The 10,808-nt window shown below is 41.0% G+C and overlaps 1 gene segment (V, D, J or C); it reads right to left on the minus strand.

The window, feature by feature from the left end:
• Nucleotides 1–347: 347 nt before the first annotated feature.
• LOC117705818 (T cell receptor delta constant-like) lies at nt 348–8,539 on the minus strand. The segment is given in 5 exon segments: nt 348–992; nt 2,143–2,250; nt 2,652–2,717; nt 3,213–3,491; nt 7,607–8,539. Coding segments are annotated over 4 exon segments (516 nt in total).
• Between the last annotated feature and the right edge of the window lie 2,269 nt (nt 8,540–10,808).

Below are 10,808 nucleotides of genomic sequence, written 5' to 3' on the forward strand. Positions count from 1 at the left end.
ATGCAAGAGAGGCAGGCCTGAGAAGGATGGCAGAAGGGCACGAGCATCAAAGACTGAGGGGAGAAGATCTGTGCCCAGTGATGTCAAAAGCCTGGGCACAGACTGGCAGGCAAACACAATGAAAGTACTGTTTTCACAGGAAGAGAAGGAGGTGACATCCCTATTCCTGTTTCCAAAACGCTTGCACAGTGAGTCGTTTGCAGGCCAGGCACAGGTATTAATTCTGTACTCTGTATTGTGCCTGGGACTTGGTCTGTTTGTGCACTCAAAGTCAGTTCACAGAAGCGTGCCCTTCCTTTCCGTATTTCACTTTCATCTCTGGCAATAGAGTGGAGAATAACTAGAAGTGATTTTAGAAGCTTTATTGTCCGCTTGGAGAGCATTAAGGAAGCCAAATGTGATCTTGTTTGTAAAGTATTAGGAGAAACAGAAAGTGCTACAATTGTTCACACCCTAGTGCTGCAAGGAAAACTCTCCTGTATGGCTGTTGGAGTAAATCCGGAGGTTGGGCCAAACAAGCCTGGAGGGAGGGGCTTCTGGCCAAGGATGAGCTGAGTGCCGCTTTCCATGTTTGGCTAAAAAGATATGGGTTCTCTCTCCCAAGACCATTTTCCTCCTGGATAATGACGCTGGTGATTTACTGGTCCCCACTTTCTAGTTCTGGGTAAATAAAGAAGGACGAAACATCATTTTAAAAGTATAGCAGTTATAGGGGCAAAATAAAATGGATCTGTTTTCGTAGCTTTCCATGCCTTCATAAAGCAGCCTGTAAACCAGGGCACACTCCACTCCCTAGGGCGTTTGCTTTTCTTCTAGACTAGAGGATTAGCTAGGCTTGTTGCTGTCACAGTAAAGCTGGTTTTGTTAGCAGCTGTTTAAATGTGGTGGTGAAGGGTCAGTTTGAAGCACTGAGAAGTTAGAAGCCTTGGATATAGCCTCTTTCTAAGCTTCTGATTTCTTTCAGGTATTGTAGTCTCCTCATGCCAGCCCACCTGTAAACAAAGGAAAGTTGTTATAGAATCACAGACCCTGAAACTGGAAAGAGTTGTAGTGGTGATATCATTTTGGGAAGGCTGGTGTCCACTTTTCAGTACCATTACAGACATCATTAATCAATTGCAGAACATGCCACTGCTAACATGGCAGGGGTTCTGCTGGTCGGTATAGTAATCAAACCTGTTTGCTTTCTTGTAGTTATTCTTAAACCCAAGCCCAGAGAGGGTAAACAAACTGATTGAGGTATCCAGGAGCTAGTTACAAGGTCAGGACTAAAACATGGTCATCTAATGTCTAGGGTAACATTCTTTGTACTGCTGTGCTGTGTGTGACCTCTGAACTGCTAGTAAAGTTAACAGGCAGGGCTAGCTAGATACCCATTTAGGAATGAGTGGTTATACTTATAGATCAGTCCAACCCTTAAAATGTAGGGTTATCTCTTGAACATGAATTGATGAACATTTGGCTGCACTGGGGAAAATAAGGGAGAGGAGTATTTTATTTATGTTTATGGGTATTTAGTCTGCATGTATATATGTGAACCAAGTGTGTATAGTGGTTTTGGAGGCCAGAAGAGGATGTTAGATTCCTGGAACTTGAGTTACTGATAGTTGTGAGTTGCAAATTGAACTCTGGTTCTCTGGAAAAGTAGCCAGTGCTCTTAGACACTGAGCCATCTCTCCAGTCCCCTGGAAAGTGGAGCTTTATAGGCAAGGGTAGGTCTCTCTCTCTCTCTCTTCCCTTCCCATCTCTCTCTCTCCCTCTTCCTCTCCTCCCCCTCTCCTTCCCTCCCTTCTTTTCTCCTTTCCTCCCCTCTCTTTCTTTGTCTCTCTTTCTCCTTCCTCCCTCCCTCCCTTTCTCTTCCTTCCTTTCTTTCTTTCTTCTTTCTCTTTCTTTCTTTCTTTCTTTCTTTCTTTCTTTCTTTCTTTTGTGAAATAATCTCCTTTATGTAGTCTTGGCTGGCTTGGTATTATATAGCCCAGGCTGGTCTTGAAGTCACATTAATCCTCTTCTCTCAGCTTCCCAAATACTAGAATTATAGGAGTGTTCCACCACACTTGCCTTATTTATTACAATTTTTAAGTTCCTTTACAATTTATAACGTAATTAGGGTGGATCTGGGAAGATGACGTGACCAATTCCTACCTTAAAAGAATAACGAGGCAGTAAAGAGAAAATTGATGGCAACGATCTTGGCAAGCAGCAGTCGGAGCCCCAGCACGGTGAGGGACATCATGTTTGCCTTCTTGGTGACTGAACAAAAAGAAGAACAGTGGAGTCAAGGGAGACCAAGTTTCTTTGTACAGTGTCAACAGCTCTCACCAGTCTGCTCCAAATCACCATCGTTCTTCCTGGTCTGCACTCCCAGTGTGGTCCCAAACAGTACTCAGAGACCTCAGGCTCCTGTACCCACCCAGATAGGCCAGTCTGGGAAACATTGGCTCATAGCCTGGTAAGCTATGCTGGGGTGGAGGCCAAGGGAACCAGCTGGGCTCAGTGTGTGTGTGTGTGTGTGTGTGTGTGTGTGTGTGTGTGTGTGTGTGTGTGTGTATGTGTGTGTTTGTGTATTTTTCTTTTTTGTCTTTTGACTTTGATGCTTTCAGGTACTAGGTGACAACAACAGAATTTGTTTTAACCGCTTGATTTGAACTAACCTCTTGGGCCATGGCAAGGCTCTGAAATTTGTGTGTCATTTTCAGGTTCTGTTGGTTTTATATTATCTGGAAGAAACAACAGTGGTCAAGATGACGATGACAACCAAGAAACCAAAGGAGGAGACTCTAGTTTGGTAAACTGAGGTGAAAAGGCTCACACAGTTGTTTGTTCAAACAAGATTCCTTCGGTTTGGGACCTTTTTGGCATCCTTGGTACAGCATCAAGATGCTCTCTAATTTGTAGGCCAGACAAGGATTTTAAATCCCACCATGAGACAACCACCCTTGTGGAATTTTGGCCTTTGTGTTGGACTAAATGGTACCCTTGGTATCACACATTTTGATTGGTGAAGATGACGGGTGGGGATTAAACAAGAGGAGAGACGCAAAGCATTTCCTTCTTAACCAGAGATGAGCACCTTCTTACTTTTACCAGCACGATGCTAAATCAAAAGAAATCCACCCAAGTTCATATCGCTCGCCTACCCCAGTTCACATCACTCGCTTCTCTTTCCTATAGCTTTCCCATCTCACCTTTAGTTCTTTAAGCTAGTTACTTACCGAAAGACTTTGCATATGGTTCAAAGTCAGTTGAGTGCACAGTTTCACTGTTGTGCTGAACTGAACATGTCACTGAATTTGAATCTCCATACTGACCAAGCTTGACAGCACTGTACTTCCCACTGGGGGAGATGACTATAGCAGGGTCGAATTCCGCTATCTTCTTGGATGATCTGAGACTTATATTCACATCTTTGGGGTAGAAATCCTTCACCAGACAAGCAACATTTGTTCCATTTTTCATGATGAAAACAGATGGTTTGGCAGGAGGCTGGCTTTCTGAAAATATAAGTCAACTGAGATGATAGTTTGCAGCTCAATGAGAATTAAACAGGCTTTGGCTAGAATCTAGAACATTCTATATCTTGTTAGTAGTATTGTATCCCTGATAGCATTTCATGGAAGTATGGACAAGGTGGGAAGAAAGAGGGGCAGTTAGCGTAACTTCTAATTAGGACCTGAAATAAGTTAGGGTTGAAGAAGGGATGGGGTAGGACAACTGTAGAGAAGTTTCTAGAACTGAGGATCTAGTATGGGCCATGGGTGTGATCTCTGACACCACATAAACCCATCATAGTGCTATATAGGACACTTTCCAGTAGGGAGGTAGAGGCAGGAGGATGAGGAGTTCTAGGTGATCCTTGAGTACCAGTTCAGCCTTGTCTGTATGATAACCCTGTCCCAAAACAAACCAAATCAAACTAAATCAAAATCAAAAGCAACAACCTCAAAAGGCTAGGGGGATAGCTCAGCTGGTAAAATGCTTGCTCTGTAGGCATGAGGACCTGAGTTTGATTTCCAAAACCCAGATAAAAATACTGCACATGGTGGCATGCGCTTGTAATCTCAGCATTGGGAAGGAATTTTCTGAGACAGGAGATCCTCAGGGCCTGCTAGCCAGCCCGTCTAGCCTCACTGGTGAATGTGAACATCAAGCCAAGAAGAGATACTGTCTCCTATGAGGTAGATAGTATTTGTGAGGATAATACTCAATCTTGTCCTTTGGCTTCAATGTGCTCCTATTTGCATTATGTCAATTAAGAGCACAGACATCTAAAAAGGTCTGCATAGTCAATTCAAACTGGAGGATGGCAATGTTGAAGCTATTATAGGGTGTTTTCCCTGTTTTGTAGACTGGAAAAGATCCCATTGAAAGGAAATGGTAGATTTATCTCTATTTGGGTAGATCCAATTCTTTTTTTAAGGGCTGGACTATAATTTGAATTGAGTAATTTTTGTTTATGTTTGTTTGAGATAACTTTTTATGTATCCCAGGCTGTATTCAAACTCTTTTTTAAAAAAGAGATTTATTTATTTATTTAATGTATATAATAAGTACACTGTAGCTGTCTTCAGATGCACCAGAAGAGGGCATCAGATCCCATTACAGATGGTTGTGAGTCACCACGTAGTTGCCGGGAATTTAACTTAGGACCTCTGAAAGAGCAGTCAGTGCTCTTAACCACTGAGTCATCTCTCCAGCCTCTGTATTCAGACTCTTAATCCTTTTGTCTCAGTCTCCTAAGTGCTGAGCTTATAGATATTTGCTGTTTTCTTTGAGTCATTTCTTTTGAGACATGGTCTCATGCATCCCAGACTGGCTTTGAATTTGCTCTCTAGACAAGGATGACCTTGAACAAGTGATTCCCCTGTTTTCATGACCTGAGTGCTAGGATTGTAGGCACAAACCATCAGAGGATAACAACTACCATTTTTAGAAAGTACCTGTAGATATAAAACCAGCTAAGCCCATATCTTGTTTTATTCTAAAAGGTGCTATGGAGTGAATGCTAGTCCCAGAACTGGATCCTCTACCTGCCTCTTCTTCTTTCACGCCTTGCTTTGAGTAGAACATACCACTAATCCAGGTATGCACATTCTTTTCCTTTCCTTCAAACTGGAAATCTTGATGCTTTGAGAAAGACAACTGCCTGATTGAAGTCCCTAAACTGTGCTATATTTTGTGTTCTCAGAGACTTGGCTTCTGTATTATCTTTAAATAACTGCAAAGGAAGTAGCCTTGTTTTACATACAATAAGGAGTGACAACTGACCTGTGATCAGATTTCTAATCATACGTTTCATTTCTGACTTTCAACAGTAACTTTTCTTGTGAACACGGACCTTAGTATTTACTAAAAATGAGTTGGGCTTGTTGGTATCAAATGAAAACTATGTTGAATTACAATGTATTTTTATCTCTTATAGGTTATGGCCAAGGCAGCAGGTCTTCCTCAACAGAAAAGCTTGGTAATGCATGTGCGAGTAGAAACAGGTTGACTTTTTAAATGTTCTATCCAGCATCTGGGTTTGAGTTTTAGCAATGAGGTCCATGGTAGCGAAACTATAACCAAGTCAATTGGCCCGATTGGTGGAGAGGAGCAACTGTTGATGAGAAGGTGCCTGTTGTCTCCACAGTAGAATTGGATCAGGGCAGATCAGGGATGTCCTAAGAGAACAAGCTGTTCAGAGAAGGCTTCCTCATGAGCACATTATAATTCTCCAGGCTTTTCCTCTACCAAGAAGTTCAAATGAAAGATTGGGATCTGTTCTGCACTCAGGGCAGAAGGCTGACTCCTAAGATTCGGTTTTAGGCTTCAGCTCTAGACAAGATTGGCTTCCTTTTCTTTTTTTCTTTTTTTTTCAAAGAGTTTCTTAGAATTATCTACTCTCAACCCTCCTGAGAAAACCTTTTTTTTTTTTTTTTTTTTAAGTTTTCTTACACACTGAAGTTGCTGACAGCAAAACTGATAACCCCAGCATTAACGGCTGGAAACCACAAGTCTTCATTACTTGCCTCTCCTTTCAGAAGCCTGGTATCTCTTGTTCATTATCTTGTTTGTGGCCGGAGATGTATTGTGGTTTATTTTTCAAAAAAGTTAGGAGTTAAAAATTTGTTAAAACAAAACAAAACAAAACCCATCAAGCTAACCAAAGCAAACTCAAAACCCTACCTTACCAGTTACTCAAGAGTACGATCCAATCTGAATAAGTTGGACACTGAAGGTTTGCTTTGATTTTTGTTGAGACAGGGTCTCACTAAGAAGTTAAAGCTAATTTTACACTCTCAATCCTCCTGCCTCCTGCCTTAGCTTCTTGAGTGCCAATAGTACAGTGTATGCTTCTGTGCCCAGCTGCTTATGTGGATTTTAAAATCTAAACTCATTACAAAGCTATCATCAATAATCATCTTGGGCTAGGGAGATAATTTCTGAGTAATATGTATATTATAATATAACTGGCAAGATGGATGTTTGAAGGGGTTCATGTATGTACATGCTGAGCCTTGAAAGCAGTAGTCAGGTTTTCAAATTGAACATAGTGCATTAATTTAATAAAACGTTTTCACAGTCTCTCTCTAAGTTAAGCTCCATATGTTTAAAACAACTGGAAGAAAACTTTACTCAATCAATTAATTGGCATCTGGTTGTCATGGTAACTAAAGAAAACAGATATCTGGCTTGAGTTGGACCTTCCGTTTTAAATAAGTAGAATGTACCCTATGGAATTTAGTCTATTCTGTATTTGATTTAAACAAATATTTGAAGATAAGATTTAAGTGAAAAATTTCAGTGTTTATCTTTTGAGAACAGTCTCTTATTATTCCACAAATTTAACGATATTTCAATGCTTTTCCAGGTATATTTGCTCAGACAATACCACTTGGTTTTCAGACATTCTCCTCTTATGAGCACTCACACAATGCTAAAATTACCTGCTGGGAAACAACACAAAGAGAAGACAACATCCTTTCTAAATGCTCTTTATGACTTACAAACTTAGATATTATCCACTGTAGAACCACACAGAGCATCCTACTGCTTCTCTAAGAATTGTGACATCTATAAGAAATGTCACTTAGGATTTCAAGGGTCTTTGCCAGTATGGAATTGCACTTAAGCCCTGAAGTTTGTTCTACCTGGCTATTCTGACTTGGCTAATCACCTGTCTCTGAAGCCTTCCGGCCTGTAGGATATTTGTACTCTGTAAGGAGGCATGCAATCTAGTTAGCTCAGCCAAAGGTATGTGCAGGAAGCAAACAATTTCCTGGGGAGTTTGAGCCCAAGCACCTCCTATGACTGCCTCCTTCCCCTTAAGTGATACATTTACTAATGTAATTTTAAAAAAGATTTCTTTGTATTTTCTAGCTTGATCTCTAGATTTAAGAAATAAATAAGGACTAGAGTTTTAATACCTATATATTTAAAAATAAAAGTCATAACAGAAGCATGTTAGAAATTCAGCATCTTCACCATGGCCCACTTTCTTCTGTCCCACTCTAACGCTGAGATGTAAGTGAATTTACTAGTTATAATTTGTAATAAAAGATGGAGAGTAGCTCTAGTCTCAGGATTCAAATTATCCATAGAAATAGAGAAAAAAAAATCAACTTACGGGGCTCCACAAAGAGCTTTATGCCGGTTCCAAAAAACATCTGTCGGGTGTCCCAGGAGCACATTATAATCTTGCTTACAGATAACCAGTCTAGGACTAGCCCTGGGCCTGGGCTTGAACATCTGTGTCTTGCCTTTCAGACTGCAACTCAGCCTATAGAGGCTACAGTTCAGAGAATTGCAAAGTTGTTCTTGATGAGATAGGAGGCCAAGTACACAGCAGTCCTTTTCTTTGAAGCTGATAGCTGAATGTTTGGATAGGAAAGCAAGCACAAAGTTTCCATCTAAGAGATGAGGGGACAGGGCTGAAGTAAAGCAAGAGAGAGTGACAGACATCTGACTTCAAGACACAAAATTTAATTCCCAATTCATTGAGAAGGCTTTCAAGAAAAACACAGTAGCTGGATACCGAGATAGAATACTAGATTTCTTACTGACTGAAAGGCAAGGCAAGGAGGCCTTAGAAACATTCTCTTCTCCTACTCTAGCTCCCTTCGCTTGAACCACAAACAGTAGATTTTGATTTGAGTTCTATTTTCCTCCATTACCCAGAGTGAGTTTTCATGGTAGTTTGCTTTCTAATTACTGAGCCTAGAAGAGAGCCAAGGACCTGAAGGTTGAGTAACAAATGGTTGTGGTTGTCAAGACCCCGTTGGTGCTGTATCATGCTTGTAGGTCAGTGAGGCCAATCCTTGTGTGGTTGTCCTCATTTAGAAATTTCAGTTTAGAAATTTATAATTTCTTCTGATCATGGAGCCAGATACAAGTCTGAGGAATGCATAGTAATCATCATGACTGTGTGGACCACATGATATCATCACCAAACTCAAGGACTGGAGTTAGAACCACGGCAAAAAGAAATGACAGTAATGGAGGACCATCATTGGAAGTTGAATCTTGCAGAATTGAAGACCTGATTTGAAATTCTCACTTTTTACATCTGAGCTTCACATATCATATTAACTTCTCTCAGTGCAGGTAGAAACCAGAGAAGAAAGTACAAGATCACTGGGAAGTGTGGTCAGTGTTCCAACAGATAGTAAAGATTTATTTTGTCAATCTTCTTTCTCTCAAGACTCCCAAAGGCTCAGCCTTAAAGATTTGACACTCAATACAGAAGATAATTCTGAATTTCAAGTGGAAATGGTTTAAAGAGAAAATGAAACATAGTACTTTTTGCTCAGATGCAATTTGCCAAACATCAATCACGCTGCAATCAGCTATGACATAATTTTGCTTCCCCTTTTCTCTTTGTTGCTCTGGTGTTTATTTCCTTAGAAATAAGAAAATGTAACAAATCCCACTGTTTCCCTGGTAGCAATAGGCAATGGAGAACCTTTGCAAGTTTTTATTATCCTCTGAGAGTCAGAGACCAAGCTGACAGTACCAGGCACTCAGGACTGCCAGGGTTTCCATTTTCATACTTTTCCCACTTCCTTATTTCCTCTAGAATGAGAAAAACTCACATGTTATACCATGTAAGACATAATGGCTGCCCCGATGGATTTGGAATTTTGGAGCCATTAGAAAGACTGCTGGTCTCTGGTTTGGCTCCAGTGCTTCACTGCTGGTAGCCAAACCATAGACCCTGAACATAGACCCTGGGTTTCAAACACTAGATCAGGTTACCAGTGAATAATGCTTTCAGGAGAATACCATCACTTCTCAATTTTTCTGGAGTCAGTGTCTGTGCTTCTCTGAGAGACGAGTCCCTGATGCCTTGTGCAAAGCCTCCAGATTCAGGGCTTACTGGAGAGGTGTTTCCCTGGGTAGCATGGGATCTTGGGGATCAGTTAGGCTGAGGCCAGCCTTGCTGGTTTAATTCAAGTTCTCAAAGAAAAATGAAAGATGGAGACCAAGATGAGGTGATAGAGTATATTTAATGCCTTCTTTCATGTCTTTTCCTTGTTTCTAACCTTCCTTCTTACACCACGATCACAGTTCTTACTCTGAGAGGTTCTTCTCACCTGGAGCTTCTGTGGTCCTAGTTCCTGACCAGAGGGCCAGAACCAGAAACCTGACCTATGGCTTTTCAAGGTAGTTGTAGAAAATTTATTCTTATTAAACTTCAAGATAGAGTTTTTAATTATTCATAGAGTATTTTATTAGGAAAAACCTAATACATTTGCCCTAAATGTTATTCTAATCCATTGCAACAAATAATGAGTTTCAAATTTAGACCAACCCCCAATTTCCTGAGAAGCTTCACTTATCTCCACTGTGTTACTGACTCTGAGGCAGTGGCTCGCAACCTTCCTAATGCTGTGACCCTTTCATACAGTTCTTCATTTTGTGGGACCCCCCCAACCATAAAATTATTTCATAACTGTAATTATTCTATGGCTATGAATCGTAAGTATCTGATATGCAGGATATCTGATATGCACCTCCTGTAAAAGGGTCATTCGACCCCCAAAGGGGTCACAGCCCATAAGTTGAGAATCACTGCTCTTAAGGTTCTGTGATGAGTGGATCCCCACTTCCATAGCTAAGCTACACTCTCATAGCACTAGCTTAGGCATCAGTTGAATTCTCTGGTCTTTATCCCTTTCAGTCTGCCTCGCCTGTTTGGATAGGGTTGGTGGATCAGCATGAGGGTGGCTGGAAGAGCAGAATCTTGTGAAGGCTTCTCAGAGTTAAGTGTCGAATTTTGCAGCCAGTTTAACTTCTTTTATCTTCTGAATGTTGACATTTATGGTAGCCCCTAGGCTTTTGGCTACTAGCTCCTCAACCTGCCATTTCTTATCCCTAGATTTTGCTGATGATCTCATTTTCCCTAAGAGAAACAAATAGCGTTGGTTTTGCTGAAGTGCTAGATGGCCGTCGTGAGCAGAAATGGTTATAGGAAGACTCAAGTAAGATAACGACGGCCAGATCACACATCATCTGGACAAGGAAGGGCAAAGTGCTCTTGGGCAAGGGTCACTGACTCAGGAGAGCCAAGTCTGTCCAAGAGTTTGTGACAAGAAAGGTGGGTCTGTCCCAGAGTTCATACTAACTATGTAAAATTACCATTCATAACAAAACCTTATACTACTTAACACTGGTTTGCATATTATTTTAGTAGACATTATAAATAACTTCAAGAACTGGTATTATTAGGTCCATTCTACAGGTGTTGTCACTGGAAGTAAAGACAGCAAACGTGGCTGGCCCTCTTTGCTAAGTCCCCCCACCCCCAACACACACACACACACACACAC

This window comes from Arvicanthis niloticus, chromosome 3 (assembly GCF_011762505.2).
Source record: "Arvicanthis niloticus isolate mArvNil1 chromosome 3, mArvNil1.pat.X, whole genome shotgun sequence".
Taxonomy (NCBI): Eukaryota; Metazoa; Chordata; class Mammalia; order Rodentia; family Muridae; genus Arvicanthis; species Arvicanthis niloticus.